Here is a 22,896-nt window from a genome sequence, read left to right on the forward strand (position 1 = left end):
ATCTTCTTTTTTTTTTTTTTTTTTACATGTTATTATTATACAATATTATTAATTTGACTTTTAAATAACAGAAGATATATTTTATTACATATTTTTTACATACCACATTTAATCGTTCAATAAAGTATTCATATAATTCCTAAAACTATTTATCACAGTGACTTATTTGTGTGGGTTTACTCTAGGTACTTTCTTACAGGGAAACTGTTTGAATAAAATGTAAAATCAAATATCTCCTCCCACAAAATACATCATTCCCAACATAACACTAAAAACCTCCCTTAAATAAACGTATTTCTTGTACATAACGTGTTTTGAAGAAAGTTTAAATATATATTTCTGGAGGGAACAATGTCCATGTTAAGAGTTTTTAAGAAAAAAAAGTTATTGTTTTATTAATTTTTTTTAACCATTTCCGCAAACATTTTTTAAAAATAGCGATTAAAAAATGATTCTTGGGGGGAATAAAATTTTGAGCGTAGAGGTACTATGACGAAGCTTCATGAAACAGTGTCATGTTGTTCAGAGGTCAGTAGGTGGCGCCATCAGTTTAAAAAATGATGTGATGTTTCATTAGAACAGTTGTTTAAAACAAAGGAAAATAGTTCAGAGACCGCCATCTAGTGGGCTCTGAAAAAAATGACACTGCTTCATGAAGCTTCATCAGACCATCACACAGTCCAAAAACAAACTGAGGGTGATCAAAACGCTCAAAAGTAAGGGAGTCGGAGGAAAAGTCAGTAAAAAAATAATACGTGGTTTTTGTCTCCGTCAGAAGCTGAACAGCAGTGACTGGAGTTTACCAGGTAAAAGCACCTGGAAAGACAAAGTGACGCACATGGAGGCGAAGCATCAACACCAGGTAAGGGTAACTCAAATACTCAAACAAAAGCATGAGAATTAAAATATTTCCTGTTGGGTTTTTTTTTTTAGAATGACGCCACAAACACAAAAAGACATGGTCGAGGGCCCGTGAAAGCCCAAAGAACGACGGATCACTCGGGCAGCAGGAGGACGAACGAACAGAAGAAGGAGGAGGACGATGAGAATCGACCTCCTTCCCCTTTGTTACCACCGCTGCAGTACTGCGCCTCACCTGCTCTGCCGCCTCTCCTCCGCTCGCCCTCGCCGCCCGCCGAGGACCAGGATCTCGCCAAAGCCTCTTTATTTCCTGACGGTCAGAACTATGTGGACGACTATCAGAATATAGAGGACTTGAATTTTACCTTTAAATGTGTAAATTGTAGTTTATTTTTGTGAATGGAAACGTCTTTTATAGATTTTAAGGTTATTTAAGGATTGTTTTTTAATTAAATAAATGAATTAATTTGTATGTTTAAAGTTTGAATAATGTTTTGTTATTGAAATTTAGAAAGAAAATAAATAATATAAATTAATGATTTTATTTTCACACACAGAGTTTAATATTCTAATTCCAATAATTAATAATTAATTTTCGATTTTCAGTATTTTTGAATTCATAGACTTTCAAATTCAATATGAAAATCGAGTCGCAGTATATTTTAAACTTAAATTGAAAACTGAAATCTAACCCTTTTTTTTTATTTTTTTTAATCCACCATGATGAATTGCTTCTACATCATCATGTGATCACCTGCGTGTCACATGATTGGCTGAAAGTAGCTGGTGGCACTATTATACCAACGATTTTATATTGAATTAAAAAATCTACGAATTACAAAATATTGAATTCAGAAAAAATATTTTTGAATAATTGGAATTAGAATATCAAACTCAATGTGTAAAAAAATTAAATACTTAAAAACTAAGTTTTCGTTTTAATTATTAGTTAAACAAATATAATTAAACCTCTCAATATATCAATTATTCCGTTCGATTATTCAATAAGATCAAATGCAACCTTCCAAAATAGAAATCACTCAATGCAATAAAAAACTAAATATATATTAAAAGAAATATAAAATATAAATATAAAAAAAAATAGACTTTCAAATTCAATATAAAAATCGAGTCGCAGTATATTTTAAACTTAAATTGAAAACTGAAATCTTACCCTTTTTTTTTCTTTTTTTTAATCCACCATGATGAATTGCTTCTACATCATCATGTGATCACCTGCGTGTCACATGATTGGCTGAAAGTAGCTGGTGGCACTATTATACCAATGATTTTATATTGAATTTAAAAAGCTGCGAATGACAAAATATTTAATTCAGAAAAAATATTTATGAATAATTGGAATTAGAATAACAAACTCTATGCGTAAAAAATTAAATACTTCAAAAATAAGTTTTAACATTTTAATTATTAGTTAAACGAATATAATTAAACCTCTCAATATATCAATTATTTCGTTCTATTATTCAATAAGAACAAATGCAACCTTTTAATACAGAAATCACTTAATTCAATAAAAAATAAAAAATAATATATTAAAAAAATATTAAAAAATATTAAAATAAAAAATAATTCCATCCTTAAACAATTCAACAAAAATATAAAAATTGTCAACATTTGAAACCTGAAATTAATTCAGTATTTCGATGGCAGTTAAATGTAACACCTTCTCTGTAGATGTTCAAACGTTCTTCTGTCTTTTCAGTGTTCGGGGATCAGGTCCATCTCTCTCCTCCCAAAACCTCCGCCTCGCAACTGTGCGACTCCGCCCCGTGCCAGGTCCTCCTCCTCCCGTCCGAGCCCGCCAGAGAGGACGGCACCCCTCGGCCGACCCGGCACCTGCTCAGGACGACCCAGTCCGACGGCGCCGCGAACGTCGAGCCGACCGGTCTGAGCGAGGACAACAAGCCTCGTCACCTGGGCATCAGCGAGCGTCTGGAGAAGCTGCAGACGTTCTACTCCTCGGACAGGACCGACGCCTCGCCCCGGAGGATCCTGGAGCCCGACGGGGACCACCTGATGGAGATGACTCCCCCCTCGGCGCCTCTTCCCCGCCTGCGAAATATCGGACTGAAAAACGGGCGTGGTAGGACCTGGGCGGGTCTGGGTCGACCCGGCGCTCCGGGGCTCCTGGTGAACGGGGCCAAGCCCTTGGCCTTCTCCTCGCAGAGACAACACACTTTGATAATGAAGAGCCTGAGGCAGGAGCGAGGGAGGAGGAAAGATGTGACGACAGCCGGAGCAGGGGAGCGAGGGACCCCTGGAGGAGGGGGGAAGAGAAACTCCATCCAACTGCAGTCTTCACTTCAAGGCCGAGTGTCGGACCTGAATCTACCTCTGCTGCCTGCCGCGCTCCAGGGAAAGGCCGACAGGAAGAACCAGATTCGTGGCATCGACTACTGACTTTAACAAGCACTAGTTTCTGTTCTGCCAAATCTAACGTTAACTTAAAGAACTAAAAACCAATTAAAAATGAAACATTTTCTGATGGGTTGAGGAGGTGTCAAAAAACAGCTGATGATGCTTCATGAAACAGTTTCATACGTTGTAGCGCTTGGTAGGCCGTTTAAAACTAAGGCTGTGAAGTTTAAAGTGAAGACACTGTATCATGATACAGTAACTTAATTTTGAGGTCAGTAAGTGGCGCTCTGTTATTTTATGAAGACACTGTATCATGATACAGTAACTTCATTTTGAAAAGTCAGTAGATGTGGCTCTCTGTTATATTATGAAGACACTGTATCATGATACAGTAACTTAATTTTGAAAAGTCAGTAGATGGCGCTCTCTCTTATATTATGAAGACACTGTATCATGATACAGTAACTTCATTTTGAAAAGTCAGTAGATGGCCCTCTCTGTTATATTATAAAGACAAGGTATCATGATACAGTAACTTAATTTTGAGGTCAGTAAGTGGCGCTCTGTTATTTTATGAAGACACTGTATCATGATACAGTAACTTCATTTTGAAAAGTCAGTAGATGTGGCTCTCTGTTATATTATGAAGACACTGTATCATGATACAGTAACTTAATTTTGAAAAGTCAGTAGATGACGCTCTCTCTTATATTATGAAGACACTGTATCGTGATACAGTAACTTTATTTTGAAAAGTCAGTAGATTGCACTCTCTGTTATATTATGAAGACACTGTATCATGATACAGTAACTTCATTTTGAAAAGTCAGTAGATGGCCCTCTCTGTTATATTATAAAGACAAGGTATCATGATACAGTAACTTCATTTTCAAAAGTCAGTAGATTGCGCCCTCTGTTATATTATGAAGACACGGTATCATGATACAGTAAGTTAATTTGAAAAGTCAGTAGATGGCGTTATCTGTTATATTATGAAGACACTGTATCATGATACAGTAAGTTCATTTTGAAGAGTCAGTAGCTGGCACTCTCTGTTATATTATCTTTGACTTTAATCGACTAATTCAATAAAACCTGGCATAAGTTTCCGACTGTCATCCAGTGACCTTTCAAAATGAAGTCAGTGTATCATGATACAGTGTTTTCATAAGACAGCTGTTTCATGACGCCTCATTAACCCATCACTAGTTCAGAGCTTAAGATGGCAGAACAAACATCGCCATCTAGTGACCATTGAAAAAGAAGACACTGCATCATGAAACCTCATAAATACATCACTACTATATACTAGTGATGTATCATGATACAGTGTCTTCACTACAAAACTGTTTCATTAGGCCTCATCAACCCATCATTACTAGGGAGATAGGTTAAGGTCAACGTTGATGGCAACTAACTCAAAATTAAATTGTGTATTAAACAGAGGTGGGTTAATGAGGTTTCACGAAACAGCTGGTGAGGCTTCATGAAACAGGGTCATCATTTTTGAAAGGGGTTCAGACAATGAGATGGTTGAGCTGACACTTCTATATATCTTGAAACCTGATGAAGCTTTAACTTCACAGGACACTAGATGTCACTCTCTGCTCTTGAAATGACGGAGATATATCTCCTTACAACACCTCTGTATTACTATAGAAGAGTCATTTTCTTATTTTATTCTGAAGATATTAACTCCCCAAACGTTTCTCCTTTGTTGAAGTGCCAAAATTTGTATAACGAAGTCATGTACTTATTTGTGAACTTAATATTTAAAATGAAAATTCATAAATGAGAAATGTGTTTGTTTTCTGTCGCTTATCTGTCTCTATATCTTCCAATAATCAATTAGAACACGATGTGAATATCCAGATACAATATTTATTGATACATTCTTTACAGTAGTACAAATTATTATTTTCAGTTTTTCACTGTGTCTCCTCTGTTTGCATATTTGAAGTTTTCTATGGGAAAAACGACGAAATTCAGAAAGTTTTCCGGGTCATTAGACTACTGTATGAATTAAATATAATAGAAATGTAAATTAAATCTTAATTTACACAACATATTGGCTTCCGAAATGTATTTTTTATTTAAATGCAAAAAAATATATTCATCCATTTGTTAGGAAAAACTTGTTATATATTCCTCATGAGATTGTTTTTAATTTAATCAAATTTTAAATTTTATATCGAGTTAACACGTTAATGATAAAAAAAATATAAGTTAAACATTTATTTTTGTTGTTATTTTGCACTAGTTCTTCACAAAGCTGCATAAATTATTTACACATTTTAAATCACATTTTAACACCCGATTGCATAACCATCCATTTTGTTTTAATATAAAAGAAACCAAAAGATTAAAAAAAAGAAGTGGATCCCTGAACAAAGAATGCTGAACAAAATAACAGACAAAGTAGATATAAGTGATGGTCTTATGAAGCTTCATGAAGCAGTGGCGCCACCTACTGACCTCTAAACAACATGACACCGTTTCATGAAGCTTCATCAGACCATCACTCGTACATATGGTTTATTTTAATTATACTTTTGTACGATTTGTGAAGTTATTCCCTCTATAAAAAAAGTAATGTTACATTTTAAAATACAACAAAAAGAAACCAATAGTAATTAATGATTTATGGACTATTTTATGTAGATACTTTGTTTTATTTTTTTTTATTTTGAACAATACCATCCATAATAATAGTGAGAAAGAGTATTTTTACAATTTAATTATTCATTTATTTGAATCACTACTCAACACAAAACCAAACTATGTCCCGTTCTACCTCTGCTGGTTTTTATTTTGAGCTCCGTTTGTGTATCATGGATATTAGTGTGTGTGTGGATCTGGTTTCTGCTGAATTATTTGTGCTGCCACAAGATACTGTTGTTGTTCAGTCCAGGACAGATTGTGACTCAAAGGTGGATATTAAACCTCTGTACACGCTTTCAAAGCCAGTATAAATACACCAGAGTTTGAGGGTTGTTGGTTCAAATGCAAAAAAAAACATACGTTCCATACAAATTAAACTCAGTTTGCTAGCAGTGTTGGGAAATGCTAATGCTAATATGCTAAGCTAGCTGTTGTTAGCAATCTTTCTCAGTCATTTCCTTCCCTTATTTTAAAAGAATAGATATAAAGGATAGAAAACGCTAAAACAAACAATCAGACATTATTTTTAAAAGAAGATTAAATGTATACCGAAGTTTAAATACTTTTGAAATACAATAATAAAATATATTAATTGTAAAAAAAAATACATTATTGTCTTACAAATACATTTGCCATTTTGAATTTAAAAGAAGGAAATGCAGTTCAAAATGAATCATTAAATTTATCCCACTACTATTAACATTTATCGGTTTGCTGAATTAACACTAATTATCAATTATTTTAAGTGAACTCAAACCTATTCAACAGTGTTTTTTGATCGCCCTCCATAAAAAATAAGTCTGTATTTAGAGTCATATTGTAACTGTAAAGTTGATATTATAAAACAATGTATTATTAACACAAAGATAGAAACAATGAGCATCGTATACTGTACATCTTCACTTATTTATAACATTTTTATTTACTTTTTCAAAGGAACTTTAACAATACTAACAACATTTATGTTGCTTTGTGTTTCCTGTGGATTTGTATAGTTGACGTTGTCATACATTGAGCAAATTTGGAGTATTTTTTCGTAATTTTCTTGAATTTGTTCAGATCTAGTGTCAGTGCACATCTGAAGGACTAATTTGTGCACGTGTTTCCATCTTTAATACAAATAAATACATAAGATAATTACGTTTATTTAAAAAATGTCTTCATGTAAGTAATGCTTTATTTTTCAATACATTTTATTTACAATCTTTTGAAGTGATTTTAAACACTCTTTATAGTACAAATAAAAGTTATATTTAATTACATGTAAAATGGTCCATGTAATGTTTATTTAATATCATATTCCGTTAAATAAAGTTGTTAATTCTGGCAGTTAAATCTGGCAAATTCTTTAAATTGTGTATCTAAAAGAAGTGTGTAGCAAGTTGTCATCACGTCTAGTAAATCTTGATTTAATTATGCAGGCGTGAAGGCGACACGATATTCCTGCTGATCCATGACAGGCTGTCATCACAGAGCGTTACGTAACGTGGAAACGTCGCCGATATAACCAGGAAGAAACGGATAAGGGCGGGTCACACGGGGGTCACGGGGGTCAGGGGTACAGTAGGGATGGAAATGGATGATGTTACTCAGTTAACACTTGAATAGTTTTGGGTGTCGCCGATGATAATCCGGGGTGTCCGTCACCGTTTGTGTCTGGAGGAGCTTTGTCCCTCCGTGTCCGGTTTCTAACGGCGCTCATGTATTATTGAGGATCTCTTTGCCGTGCTGGTGGTTGTCCAGTGGGTAACTGTCTGCGGGCGAGTCGGGGGGGTAAGTGGCACACAAAGTGACCAGGAACTTGAACCCGACTCTGTTTAATTGATGCTTCCTCTGATTAACTGTCAGCCGAAGATCAACAAAAGCTAATTCGCTTAAAAGACGCTACAACTAAAGTAACAGGAGAACTGTGGTTCAAGTACAAATACACGTGTATCGGTGAAATCAGAATATCAAAATGTTGAATTTAAACACTTTAAATGTTAAAACTTTTCACATTTTTTCTACTGAACTGATGTTTTCTGAAGCATCTAATTATTATTTTTGAATAAATGTAATCAATGATTTGTATGTTAATGTTTGTATTTGTTTATTTAAAATATTTTTTTCAAAATGAATGATTTTTTGATTTTTTTATTGTTTGATATTTTCAAATTTCAATATTTTTAAATTCCTAGACCTTTACATTTTAAAAACTGATTATATTATTATTATACCACCATTTTAACATTTTACTTAAAAGGCTACACATTTTTTTTTGATTAGAATTTAGAACTTTATTTGTTATTGTTATAAGATGATCAAATTCCATGTAAAAACAAAATCATCCATTTTTTAAAAATGGGCATACTTTGAATTAGTTTATTCACAATTTTATAGGAAATTAATTCAATTATTTAAGAAAGATAAACAACAATATTTCAATAATAATAATTTGAAAAAGAAAAATCAACTTGCAAACGTTACTCAACCCTTCATTAATAAGATGGCACTGATATACTATAAACATGTCATATCACTACAAAAATAGAAACTAAACATATATACGTGTCATTAGTAATTACTAATTTCTAATGAGTTGAAATGCCTTTGCAAAGGATCATGGGATCGTCGAGGAGGTCATTCACTAGAAATGCGGCGAAAATAGTAATAACAATAATATTAACAATTAATCATTAGAATATATATATATATATAAAGTTACACTATGGATTAACACTGATTGCAGAACCATCTAAAATATTTGCATTTGCAACATTTTTTCTGCACACTGGATATGCAAAAAAAAGTATAATTTACATTACTGCAATATAATTTAGTATGTTTTTTTTTTTTTTACAGAATTTTGATTCTTAAAACCAGAAGTCTTATATGGTGTTATTTTTAGCTAGCACAGGCACAAACTTGTATTCCTAAAACAAACGTAGTATAGTTTAAAAATCATAATCAGATAAAAAGTGTGTTTTAAAACTTAGAATTGTTTAATATGTTCGCTACTTACAATACTTTTATTATGAATTTTCATCTATCCAAATACATTTTAGAATCAGAAAATGTTCATTATTGTCACTGTTGTAAACACAAAACAGAATAATTGCGAATGTTGATTACAGTATAGAATAGAAATAAATTAAACAGATTAAATAAGAAAATAAAATACAATAAAATAAAAAAGCGGCACTAAAGTGAGCATTAAAAAAAAAACGTGTATTTTAAAATAAAAAGTATGGGGGGAAAAAAAGAACCGGCTTTTGGGAAAATAAATGTAAATTAAACCTTTATATTTATAGGTGCCGATCGTTTTGAAAATTCTTTTTGAATACAATTTAATCGCCGAAAGGAATATTCACAATCCTACACTTCCCTCTGCTGGTCAACATTAGTAGTACAAGTAACAGTTCAGCACAGGACGTCACTTCCGTCAACAACGTTCTCTCATCATATTGATTCGAATTTTTTGGGGCAAAATAATGACAATCTAGATTTTTAATTCGGGTCATTGTTGGTTAAGGAAATTTGTTTATTAGTTGTTTTTTTTAGATGATTTCTTTCACTGGTTAACATGATAATAGCTTCTCACCACAACTTCCTTCACAGTCGTTCCCTTCCCCGTTTGACCACAGAGGTATTTGAACACACAAGTCACTGAGAAAGTAAAAACGGTCAAATTAAAAAGTCCAATAATGATTTTTTAAAATCAGGCAGATCCCAAAAACCAGCACCAGAGGCTTCCTTTGTTAAGACCTCAAAAGGAAATGAAAACATGACCAAACCGAAATGAGAGATGTATTTACACACATGTATGACAAGTATACCTTCTCACAGAAACACAGGACAGCGCTCACACTGAAATGTCACATTTGTCGTCGCACAAACGTCTTTATAATGTCGCCTTGCGGATGTGTTCCCGTTTTTTTATTGGCAGTAGAACTGAATCTCCCGTTTCTAAAATAGATCTTTTTGAGTTCAAGTTAAAGTCAGTTAATCCATCAATATATTTTGGGGAAAAAAAGACTCCTTCATCCTTATCTGAAGTAGACAGTAGTACTTGTAATAGCTTGAGTTGTATTTTACTAAAACATGAGACGCAAGCAGCTGCAAAACTCACAGGTTATGATGTTTTCACTCTCAAGATTAAATAATTAATCTTTAAATAGATTCTCTCCCGGACAGAAACAACGACGTGGATCTGTAAAGCAAGACTCGCCGTCAGATATGGGTGATAAATAACAGAAGTCGTTCGTACACTTTAGTCACACGAGGGAGAAGAAAAAAGTATAAAAACACGCCTGATGACGCGAGTAGCGCCCGCGGCGACAGCGTTTTCTTGTAGTCTGTGCGACAGCTTGTTCCCTCAGAGTGAATCCGCTCCATTTCTGGCTTTTGGACTCACTCTTCATTCAAGCGAGTCGTGACAGCGCCGCACGTCGCCTAGGCAACGGAATTAAAAAAAAAAATAACGAATCAGCCTGAAGACTCAACACCTCGGAGGAAAGTTAGAAGGCCATTTGTCATTAATTAAAAAAAAAAAAAAAAAGCTCAAATGTCGTCAATGTTTCTAATCACCACAAGCAGATTTTCCTTTTGTTTTTTTCTATGAACAAATCATTAATCACTCACTTTTGTTTGAAGATAAAACCCCGCCCCCTTTTAACGTACACATTAACAATTATCTGTAAAAAAGAAAACTGCACAGATGAGGCCAAAATTCAAGTTTCGACTAACTACGTGAGGCATTCCTGCTCGAATAAAACTGAAATGGCATTTCCTCAAAGGCAGATTATACATTCATAACACTAGATGAGTGCAGGGGTGTGTGTGTGTGTGTGTCTGTGAGTGTGTCTGTGAGTGTGTGTGTGTATGAGTGCGTGAAAGATCAGTGGCCAGAACGTTAACTATTACCTCTGCATGGAAGCAGCAAAATGTATTCAAGTGTGACTTCCTCATGGATGAAGCACATTTCCGTAGGAAACAATTGCACCTCATTGGCTGTCAGACGAGCCAATCACCGCTGACGGAAGCCAGAGCCCCGCCCATCATCCACAACAGAGGTGCTGTTGTGTTAATGTTTCGGGGGGTGAGGCTCTGTGAAGCAGAGGGTCTGTTCCAAATTGCAGTGTCCTCGTTGATGGAGAGGAGGGATGGGGGGGGTGGTTTCCGTGGCGACGAGGGGTGAAGTGTTGGGCAGCAGAGGGTTTGCTTGGTTTTTAAACCTCTGCCGCTTTCAGGCCGACTCGTTCCTCCTCATGTCAGTCGCTGCTCAGCTTCTTCAGCGAGAAGGCGAAGATGTTGAAGTGGTGGCTGAGTTGTTGGACCTGGATGTCAAAATGACAGATAGGGGTGTGTGTTGACATCTGGCATCACGATACAGGGGCAACAATACCATACATTGCGATGCAGCGCAACGCTGTAGGAACAAGGATATATTTGTAATATTGTCCGAGTACTCGAGTCAGTAAATTCTGCTTTTCATTTCGCCTGTCCCTTTAGGGGTTGCCAGAGCGAATCAAAATTGTGGCATAAAATTCACGCCAGAGGGTATTTGCGAAGGACATAATGAATGCTGCCATCGAGTGGCCGGACAATTAATTGCAACACAAAAATGGGGGGAAATAACAGCTTGATTATACGCATGTTAACTGTAAATTTAAAAAATAATTTAATCATTTTATACACAAGTTATTAAAAGACAACGGATAAAATAAATGACGAAAATAAAATGATTTTAAAGTAAAAAAGCTATACTGTATATATGTATGCATATATATAGATACACACACATATATACAGATACAGTGGGTAAGGAAAGTAATCAGACCCCTTTCTATTTTTCCCTTTGTTTCATTGCAGCCATTTGCTAAAATATTTTTTTCCTATTGAATGTACAATCAGCAACCCATCTTGACAGGAAAAAAAAAAAATCAGAAATGTAGAATTTTTTACAAATTTATTTTGAAAAAAGGAAAACCGAAATATCACATGGTCATAAGTATTCAGACAGTATTGAGTAGAAGCGCCTTTTTGAGCTCGTACAGCCATGAGTCTTCTTGGGAATGATGCAACAAGTTTTTCACACCTGTATTTAGGGATTTTCTGCCATTCTTCCTTGCATAACCTCTCCAGTTCTGTTAGGTTGGATGGTGAACGTTGATGGACAGCCATTTTCAGGTCTCACCAGAGATTCTCGATTAGGTTTATGTCAGGGCTCTGACTGGGCCATTCAAGAATGGTCACAGAGTTGTTTCAAAGCCACTCAATTTTTGGTGTGTGCTTAGGGTCATCTTCTCCCAAAATTGCTCAGTTTGGCTGGACGGCCAGGTCTAGAAAGAGTTCTGCACGTCCCAAACTTCTTCCATTTAAGGATCATGGAGGCCACTGTGCTCTTAGGAACCTTGAGTGCTGCAGAAATTGTTCTGTAACCTTGGTCCGATCGGTGCCACAATTCTGTCTGAGCTCTTCGGGCACTTCCTTCGACCTCGTGATTCTTATTTGCTCTGACATACACTGTGAGCTGTAAGGTCTTATAGAGACAGGTGCCTTTCCTAGTCAAGTCCAATCAGTTTCAATAAACACAACTGGACTCCAATGAAGGAGTAGAACCATCTCAAGGAGGATCAGAAGAAATGGACATGACGCAGCAAAGGGTCTGAATACTTATGACCATCAGTTTTCCTTTTTTAATAAATTTGCCAAAACTTCTAAATTTCAGTTTTTACTGTTTAGATGGGGTGCTGCATGTACATTAATGAGGAAAAAAATGAACTTAAATTATATTAGCGTATGGCTGCAATGAAACAAAGATTGAAAAATCGAAAGGGGTCTGAAAACTTTTCGTAGCCACTGTAGTTTATCGATTTATTTATACACATAGATATACATATAAACACAGTTTAAAAAAAACGATAAAGTGCTGTTGCATATTGATTTGGTATAGTGAAAAAATATTTTGCGACATTTGTGTATAGATATTCCTTCCACCCCTTTGAAACAGACATGGGGCCCTTTGACTGTATACATGTTGCCCTCATGAGGTCAAAGGTCATGTAGAAAGTAACAATTATATATTGTATGAATTGTATTTTAATTACCGTATTTTCCGCACTATTATGCGCACCGGATTATAAGGTGCACATTCAATGAATGGCCTATTTTAGAACCGTTTTCATAAATAGGGCGCACCGGATTATAAGGCTCATAGAATAAAAGATACAGTCAAACGTTTGACTGGTGTTGCGTTAAGCATCCACTAGGTAAAGCTGTGCTAAAGGGAATGTCAACAAAACATTTAGATAAAGTCAAACTTTATTAAGCGTTCTGACAACTCCGTTCACTCCCATGGTAAGGATGTTCAAATGATGTTTTAAAGGCTCCAAGCAGCAGCGCTTGAGACTGGTGTTGTGAGCAGACAAATGTTGAGCGAGCAGCAGTGAAGTTGAGCGCGTGTATGACAGCTAGAGCGCGCATGTATGACATGTTTAACACACGTGTATGACTGGTTGAGTGTTTTTGCGCAAAAAAAAACTGTTTTGAGTGTACAATAACCAAGACACACTCGATCAAAACCATGACAGTAATCTTACTCCATTGACGTCCACCATGATGTGACATGCGTCGTTAATCCCACCCCGTGATAAAGCAATAACGTAATTCCGCCCACGGCGTGTTGGCTCAGTCGGGCGCAGAGTCATGAAAGTGTTTGTATACAAGTCACCCACCAGGTAATGGTAATATATAAGGCGCACTGTCGTTTTTTGAGAAATTTAAAGTCTCTTAAGTGCGCCTTAAAGTGCGGAAAATACGGTACTATTACAATAACAGGATTTTAGTCTTTAGTTTTAAGAGCTTTTCTCCATTTTTGTATTTTTTTTTAGTTTTTATTGCCCATCAAAGGATTCAAGTTAATCAAAACATTTTAAAAGGTTTTATCAGATCAAATAAATAAAATAAAAGTTGTGAAATTAAATGATGTTGACATGATTTTAGCCTAATAAGCTTCATTTTTTACTTTTTATCGTTTTTATGTTTAGTGTTTTTTTTGCTTCATTTTTTCTTGATGGTCCCTCAACACAGCCACTGAATATGTGTGGCCACTGACGGAATGTAATTGCTTTAAATGGAACAAAAGAGCTTTTATTCTTACCACTGAGACGCCATAATGTATGTGCGCCAGGATGACGGCGGCGGTCCACAGATTCAGCAGCAGCGCTTCGTTCTGCATCAGCCCGGTTATCGCCACCAGCACCACCCCGCTCATGGGAACCAGAAGCCAGCTCAGCGGCTGACAGCGTGTGTTGCTCATCTGACAGACGATCAATTTACACTGCGAACAAAAAACAAACAAATTTTACTATAATGTTTTAATTAATATCGTTCAAGATTTTAACTAAGACTTGAGAATTTGAAGTGAACATTTTCTTACTTTCAACTCCGGAGCCATTTTTAGGAGTTGATTGTTGACACATTATTATTGACTACTTCTCACAGTTGAAAATAACTTAATTTAAAGCAAATATTACTTTAAATCATTTTACTTTATTTCTTTTAAAACGGGCTGTTGTGGTTTTCCATGTTTTAGAAGTAATCTTCGTTATTGCATCTGGCTCCCCCCAGTGTTAGAACAGAGTAACTGCAATGTCGTGGAACCTCAATTGCAACATGCGGAATTGTTTATAAAATAAGCAGTGGCAGCTGGTGAAAAATATTCTAGGTGGGGCCTCTTTTCCGGTACATTTCACTGCCTATAAAATTGAAAGAATCAGTCGAAAATAGTCTTGTATAAAACTAACAAAATTAATACCAAGTGGAAATCAACACTTTGAAAGCTAATGATGAATAAGAAATGTTTATTATTCTCCTTGTTTGGATAAAAATGAAAACACATTTCAATTATACTAACATACATCATGCACAATAAAATAAAATAAATAAATAATTTAAAAACTAAAGGAAAACCTGTCCTCCGCACCAGGACATCTGATATATTTTCTACACACTCATCACAAACAGACACAAAGACTCTTCAAAAAAACAAATAATAATAATTAAAAAACAAGTACAATTAAAATGTCCAGAGCGGAGATCAAACTGGTAAAAACCCTGCGTCTTCGAAGTAAAAAAAACAGTGCAGTTAAGCTTGTTCGTCTGTTCGGATTATAGGATAAATGACACACTGCCCTGGGGAGAAAAAACAACCATCGGTGGAATCATACAGAGCTCCAGACATGACATGAGGAAAAACAGAACCTTGAAGAAAAGGCCGACTCCCTTTTTTTCTTTTGGTTTAGACATCGTTTATATTGTCATATAATTGACACCAGAGAGTTTATTCTGAAAAACATATTACCTTAGTATTTCTTCGATTTGATGGACTAGAATATTTAGTTCAATTCAGAATATTTATAGAGAACTATTACAGACAATAATGTTGTTGTTTTGCCAATCATTTTGTTGTGAAATGCTTCAGATAAATAAATGTATTGTTCATATACAACTTTATTCTCCAGGAGGCCTCGTTATGCGTCTTTTTAGGAATTCCGAAAATATGCATTAGACCGAGTTGGAAGCACATAAAAAGATCAGAATATCTAAACTTGTGTATCATGTTCCCGGAAACATCTAATTACTTGCTGAATGTGTGCGATAAATACACAAAAGTACAAGAACAAATTGAAAGAGACAATCAAAAAGCCGAGATTAAAATCAAAAGCTACTCACAGTGACGTTGGCGAAGGCGGTCCCCACCATGAGGTAGAACATTCTGGGCTGCAGCTCCATGATGTCGGACGGAGAGAAAACCACCCACGTCGTGGACAACACAAACAGGAGGACGGGCGACAGGAAGGGCAGGAAGGCTTCGTACAAGCTGGCGTGCTTCAGCGTGTTGTTGCGGTAACCCCTGTCGAATCAAAGAGTGACACGTTGAGAACAGGCGTTTAGACTCCATCTCTGCAGACGTCGGCGTACTTGAGGACGTTGTAGAGGCTCATGGGTAGTGTCACGGTGAACGAACACGCTGTAGAGAAACAAAAGATGATTAAAAAATACTACTCAAACATGTGAATGATATCGTCACTGAACCCACCAATGATCATGAAGCTGAAAAGGTCTCTGTAGAGGAAGTGAAAGAAGATTGGCTGATACCAGGTCTCCACTCCAACCACTGCAGTCACCAGGTACACCAGAGAGATGGTCTTGGAAAGGGGCAACAAAAACATCATTACATGGCTGCCGTCTCTCTACGTCACTCGAACCGTGCTCGTCTCTCACCACTTGACTGACGTCGTATCCCCATGGCAGGAACAAGATTCCCGTGTTATATTTTTCCCAGTGGGACAGGATAAAGGAGAAGAGCACCACCCACAGGATGTAGTAGAGCGTGGCCACTCCCACACCGCACTCTCCCCGCCCGAAAATCGAGTAGACCGTGGCCACGAAATAGATGCACGCCCAGCTGTCCAGGCCGTGGTCAAACAGCTCCCCGAGTGGTGTGGAGGAGCTGGTGCGACGAGCCTGCTTCCCATCAACTCCATCTACCAAAGAAGTAAGTAAGTAGTGGTTATTTTTAGAGCAGCAGCTCAACATTTAATATTGACTCAGTGCATGATAATGGCAGATGTGCAGACGCAGTTTGTGGCACAATTAGAGGTCTGATGACACAACTTAGCTGAGGTAATGTTTTTCTATGCCAACAGAAAACAGACATTTTTTGGCTTCTGTTTTGGCATTTTCATCATCGCTATAATGACATGTTGTGTAACTTGAGACAGTCGAGTCAGATATCCCGTAGGTTTCCAATTTAATATCGGATTACAAATTAAAATATAAACATGTGTTGAGAATATATCGATTGGTTTAAGAGTCTTAAGAACTATTTATTTGTGCAGGCTTTTTCTTAATTATCTTGGGGCTTCCATGTTTGTCACTTGGTTGTCTGTTTTTTTTTTTTTTTACATTTGTATGTATTTTTAACTGAGTGTTGTTTTGTTTTTAAAGCACTTAGTGACCCTGGTCTGTGAAAGACGGTTTATAAATAAAGCTTACTTAAGAGTGGTAGCTGGTTTATTGTGGACGTTAAAACCCCCGGCAATAAAAAAAATCCGGCAAAATAGTGACATTTTGTGAAAGGTTTATTAAAGGGTGCGCAGAGAATTATAAGCCTCTACATGAATTTGAAAAATGTAACTGTTTCCAAGATTAATTTGTTCTTATGGATGAAAGAACGCTCTTAACACGGGTTCAGCTTAGAACTGCCTTCTTGAGAGAACCTTAAGATTAAGCCAAAGAAGCTGTGTAAGAAGCTCTTAGTGGTCTTTGGCAACGCCTTTATAATGAGGAACCTCTCTGCGTTTAATGACATACATTTCCTTGATATCTGTGAAGCGCCACATTATATTTTGGGGTTAATTGTCATAGATCTCTTGGAGAAGACGTAGACCGTCATTGATCATAACTTGGGATAATTATTGATTTGTAGCATCACCTAGCACTTTGACATTTACATGTATGATTCACTGCTGAATGAAGAATTATCAAGTTATTTCAAATGTTAAACCTGCCATTTTATTTGTTGGGTGACAAACTAAAACTAAATTTGTTTTAAACTATCAAGATACGTAGCAAATGATCTAATAAAAAAATGATTTTAAGCATAGATTTTGAACAGTAAATAGTGTGAAGTGACAATGAGGGACAAGGCTTTTAAGTTAAAACAGTATTGAGTATGGACATGATGGTAAAACGTCACAAGACAGATTTCCTCCTTCTGAACGGCGTTTTGGGGAATTTACCGTAAAGTTTAGCGATAACTCTCCAGATTTAAATGCGGATCATAAGCGTATAAACCCGAACCATGGATAGTTTGACAGAAATATGAAGGCGTTCTTAAATTATGGTGACTTCACCTCACACTGTTGTCTCTGTGTGAGTAGTGTTGCTGTAATGAAAGATAGACCTGCCTTATGCCGCTTCTGATTGGTTGATTTTGCATAGTTGCTTCCATAGGCTAGTTTTACGGAAAAAATAACCCAACGTTTATTATCATTTTAAAACGAAATAGTGTTAAATTGGTAAATTTAAGTGTGTGGAATGCAGTGTAGTTGCTCTCAAACTAAACATTTTATATGGACATTAAAATAAAGTTTCGAAAAAACTACAGGATTTTTGGAATACCCATTTAACAGTGTTTTATAGATTAACTAGACTCACAAAGATGATTTAATGTTTAATGGTTTAGTCACAGTAGTACAATAAGCTCTTATATAGATGTGTGTGGAAAAGTTTAACGTGTAGTTAAATAAATCCTTTTTGTTTGTCTCATTGAGCATCGTTAGATTACTTGGAAAAGTGAAGGATATACATTTCCATGAACCATGAAAAACTATTTGAAAAAAAAAAAAAAAAGTTTAATGAGGTCAACACTTTTTACAAGATTTGATTCTAAAGTTCATAGAAACATTTAATCCCCTTTTAAATATAGAAGCTGAAAAGTAATAGATGGTAAATAATTTTGAAATGACAACAAAATAGAGATTAATCACTCGCTACATCATTAAATATAATATAAATAAAGCTTGCTGTACTTAATAGCACCCAGTGTTTTCTGAGCCATAAGTTGATTGAAGTTTGAAAAGTGATTTGTACATCGTAGAACAGAAAACAACCCCCAACAGATTAATTGAACTCACCCAGCGTATAGGCCAAAAAGTTGAAGATCCCTGCGGCAACCCAGACCCAACTAGGCACATGTTCATGTCCTGCAGCTGCGAACACAAACAACAGCAGGCTGACACATCTGAAGACACCAAGCTTCAACTTTTGAACACAGTCACATAGAAGTAGTGAGGCTTGCTTTGTTAAAAATGCTAGTTGTATTAAAAATATATATATTATATATATATATATATACACATTTGTATTGTTATTATTCATCAGCCTTAACATTACAAACATTTATATTCAGAAATGTTCTTTTCTTTTTGTAACAAAAACAGATTTTTTTATATAAATTTCAAGTCAAGAAATATTTTGAAAAACATTAGAGTCGTGCACGTGGTTAGTTAGCCAATACTTCAGCTGCGGTTTAAACAGTGTTGGACTTTGCCTTTTACCATAAAACGTGCCTCTTTCTCTAAAAGCTTGGATGCAAGCAAAGAGCGCCTCATGGGAAGTCTCTGACAAACAACAAATAATACATGAATAGACGAGTGAACGTACCTGAGGCATTGAAGTCAAAGTCGTAGAAGGCCAACATGAGAAAGTTTAATACCAGAAACATAAAGCCTGTGAATGTTATAAGATTTGGGGCGAGCCATGTCGGTAGAAACTGTAATGAGAAACAGAAATAATATATACATATTAACATAAAACATTTTAAAATCGTTGTAAAAGTTATTATGAAAATATTCCAACTATAATAGAAGAATATCCATCTATACTGTATTTTCTCAAGCCAGAAAAGCACATTAAAAACATTGCTGTCCCATGTTTATAGTAGCAGAAAAAATGGAAATTTAATTCTTAACTCGGTTGATGGAAGACGATAGTGGTAAAGCAAGTTATCTGACAAAAAGTCGTTTAATCATGATGCTCTTATTGTATAGATAACAAACTGCAAACTTGTCACCGTTGGTCCAAGTCCAAAAGCTTGATACCATTGCTTATCCTTAAAAACAATCATTTTTTTTGCTAATTAGAAGATATATTTATTATGTGCTACTCATTTAAGCAGTAGGAGAAAGTGTTAGAAGAGTCTGAATTGTTGTTTTTTTTAAACTGTACCCACCTTTACGACAAAGTTCCAGAATGGGTGCATGACGTAGACAGACAGGGGATTGGAGTCCACGGCACTGTACTGCAAAGATAAGCACGACTTAATAAGCAGGGGAGAACTTCTTGTTGAGATTCATTTTTGTGATAAGGTTAATTAAAGGGAACAATATTCAACCGCTTCATTCGCATGAGAACGTGCACTCAATGGAGACAAGTTCAGTCGGTCTGCCAAAACAAACAAGTCGCGACTGTTAAACTCTTAAGTGTGAGTCACTTAAGAATCAGGTTTATGGTCCAGCACCCATTAAGCAAACACAGTGTAATATAATTCAACATGTAAACATGTTAGACTTGTAGGCTTCATTAAAAAAAATGTTGTAAAGGGAATCTCCATTTGGATTGGACAGAAAATGTTTATATATTACATAATCACACACACTAGTGGCATTAACCCTTTAGTTACCTCTGTGTCAAAGTGACCCAAGGGCCTCAGGGTCAATGTGTCCCTTGTGTCGTCTCTGGGTCAAGGTGAACGACCTCCCTGGCTTCTATGAATTCATATGCAGTGGTGGAGGTCGTTCACCTTGACCCTTAGACAACACAAAAGGGATACCACAAACACATTTATTTTCAAATCATATAGACATTTGATTTTTAGGCCATCTTGACCTAGAGACAACACAATAATTAAAAATGTATTTTTGAGTTGTGACATTTGTCAACTTGACCTTTTTATAAATTGAATAAATTGTTCATCAAATTACCCTTTAAACCGGTTAATACTTGAATAATAAGTAATTATATTTTGAATAAAAACACATTTTTATTTAAGGTTACCAAGATTTTCATCCCATTACTCACATCTCTCAGTCACATACAGTGTATTTCCATGAAGTCCTTTTGATAACCAGCCATTGCAACTATAAATATGTTTTGATTCAAATAAACTTGCATATGTTAGCCAAGTGTGTTTGAACTTAATATTTAGCCTTTGGTTTTGTGAAAATTGTTCAAACAGTTAAGAAAGGTTTTGTAGATCCAAAGTGATAGACAGGTCAAAATTTCAGGTGGAATCAGATTGTTTTTTTACATCGACTAATACAGAGCAGCCAAATTATTCCAAATGCAACCTGAACAAACCGAGATGCAAGTAAAAATAGTCAAACTCACAATGGTTTCAAATGTATGTATGTGCAATATTGTCACACACAGGTACATAAAGGTCATTGAAACTCTGACAAGTGTACAATTGACACTCAAGTGGTTTTAAGTAGACTCAAAAGAAAAGTGAAAAGTAAAATAAAATAGTAAATGTTATATAGCTTAATCCAAATATAGCTTATTTCAAATCAGCCAAATCAAAAATAGTTTGGATGCTGCGTCTTGTATTTCACTTAAATAATGACAATAATATGCTTTGCAAGATCAGAAATACCTTAAAATACTCCCAGCAAACACTGAAATAAAATGTTAAAATCCAGAACACTGGATTACCTCATGAGCACTCATACGTACATACATAGCAGACACTTTGTACGCTTCTTATTGTAAATACATAAATAGAAAGGATTATTTTACTTATTGCATCCTAGACAACAGTTTAAATGTATATTGTGTGTAATTTTGGACAATCAGCTGGGAGTATCTAGTCAACCACAAAGCTTACTCTAACTTGTTTATATAGTTTTTCCTTCATATATATAAATAACTGAACATAATCGTTTTGCTAAAGACGTTCCTTTAGCAGACTCCTAGTAAACCCTTGGAAATAAAGTCAACTGACTGCCAACTCATGGTTACTACACAATGAACTCTTGTGTTAGCTTTATTTTTATTTTTATTTTAAAAGCCTCAGGTTGGAGGGAAATATAAAACATCAGAGAGTTGTCACACCATGTCCATAACTGGAACCATCCAAGAAATTGACAGCAAAGAGAAGAGCCACAGGGTGCGGTTGAGATCAGATTTGATGAATGACTTTTGGATTTGTTTAGAATTTTTACAGTTGACTGGTTGCATGTGTTGGAGGGAGTACTCCTTGAAGATTGATCATATTTCCTCCAATCATAAAAAAGGCAACCAAGAGACATCACAGTAGACGATTTAAAGGACGTATATAGTACATTTTTGTCGATTATTTGAACAGAAATTCAGCTTTTAGGCATGCAGCGTCGTAGTAAATGTCACGTTACATGTAGTACACTAAAGTGACGACTGTATTGACAATGTAAATGTGCATTTCATCCTGTTAAATTGTATTTGATGCAACATAATCTGTTCCTTCAGCAGCAGCAGGTCGTGACATACAGGGTTCTGCGGCTAACACTTGCTAGCCGTGACAACCCACCTTGTATTTGTCGAAGCCCGCGAGCTGCTCCTCCGTGACGTACTCGTAGAGAGCCATGGCGGTCGTGTTCGTCTCTACACCCGGATGAATGGATAGTTTCTCCCTCGGTTCCGTCGAATCCTCCAACGTTATCTGCCGAGTCGACGCAGCATCTAGCTTAGCCGCATCGTCGATCACGCCGGGTTATGATGAGGCGACGCTCGTGCCACTCCTACAGCTGACTCGGGCTCATTACCGCCCCTTCTGGTGGGAATGATTAACGACGCGAACGTCATCGTATGATTCTGAGGCGTGACGCCGAATCGATAGATGGGATTTCCTGTTTTTAATATTCTAATTATATTCTTTTAATAATAATAAAACACGTGCCAAATGAAAAAAAAAAAATCATTACATGTGTTTATAATTCGAAATGCATTTAAAGTAATCATTAAATTAATTTAAAAGATAAAATGATGTATTTATTTACTACATAACAAATAAACAAACCTTAAAGTACGTTGTCCATGTTCTACAATTTTTAATTTGATTTTTTAAAATTGAATACAATATTAAACACGACGTATGATTGGTCATATACTTGATAACGGATGACATTATTTTTTAAATAATAATAAAATACACGTTTAAATTGTCTCACACAGAAAAATAAATAGTGTAAACATTACATTCTAATCTATTTAATACTTTAAATGTACTTGTTCAACTCGCAAATGGAAATGTTTTATTAGTTTGAGTGTTTTCTGTTGTTATAAGTTGTAAAAGTTATATTTGCTGAGGATGATGAAAAATATTCAAGATTATCTTTTTTTTTTTTAAATCTTGCTGTTGATATATTTGTTTTTGTTTTAGGGAAATGAAGAAAAAACAAGTTATTGTCA

At 35.5% G+C, this 22,896-nt stretch overlaps 2 protein-coding genes across 2 annotated transcripts in view; one reads left to right on the forward strand and one right to left on the reverse strand.

Moving 5' to 3' along the window:
• The window catches only part of LOC148062362 (uncharacterized), an 85,555-nt gene extending 82,273 nt beyond the window's left edge, over positions 1-3,282 (forward strand). Inside the window, exons 9-11 of the mRNA XM_087812913.1 lie at positions 776-862; positions 934-1,177; positions 2,585-3,282. Of these exons, the coding sequence (XP_087669039.1) occupies positions 776-862; positions 934-1,177; positions 2,585-3,282 (1,029 nt within the window). The remainder of the gene's footprint in view (positions 1-775; positions 863-933; positions 1,178-2,584) is intronic.
• A 5,725-nt stretch (positions 3,283-9,007) lies between these two features.
• selenoi (selenoprotein I) lies at positions 9,008-22,230 on the reverse strand. Its single transcript, XM_087778758.1, has 10 exons — positions 22,016-22,230; positions 19,682-19,750; positions 19,114-19,222; positions 18,585-18,659; positions 16,168-16,430; positions 15,983-16,091; positions 15,865-15,913; positions 15,616-15,796; positions 14,042-14,221; positions 9,008-11,216 (listed from the first exon to the last, which is right to left on the reverse strand). Exons 1-10 carry the CDS (start codon positions 22,070-22,072, stop codon positions 11,109-11,111), a joined length of 1,200 nt encoding a protein of 399 aa, XP_087634884.1. The 5' UTR covers positions 22,073-22,230; the 3' UTR covers positions 9,008-11,108.
• Between the last annotated feature and the right edge of the window lie 666 nt (positions 22,231-22,896).

This window comes from Callionymus lyra, chromosome 17, assembly GCF_982586985.1.
Source record: "Callionymus lyra chromosome 17, fCalLyr1.hap1.1, whole genome shotgun sequence".
NCBI lineage: Eukaryota > Metazoa > Chordata > Actinopteri > Syngnathiformes > Callionymidae > Callionymus > Callionymus lyra.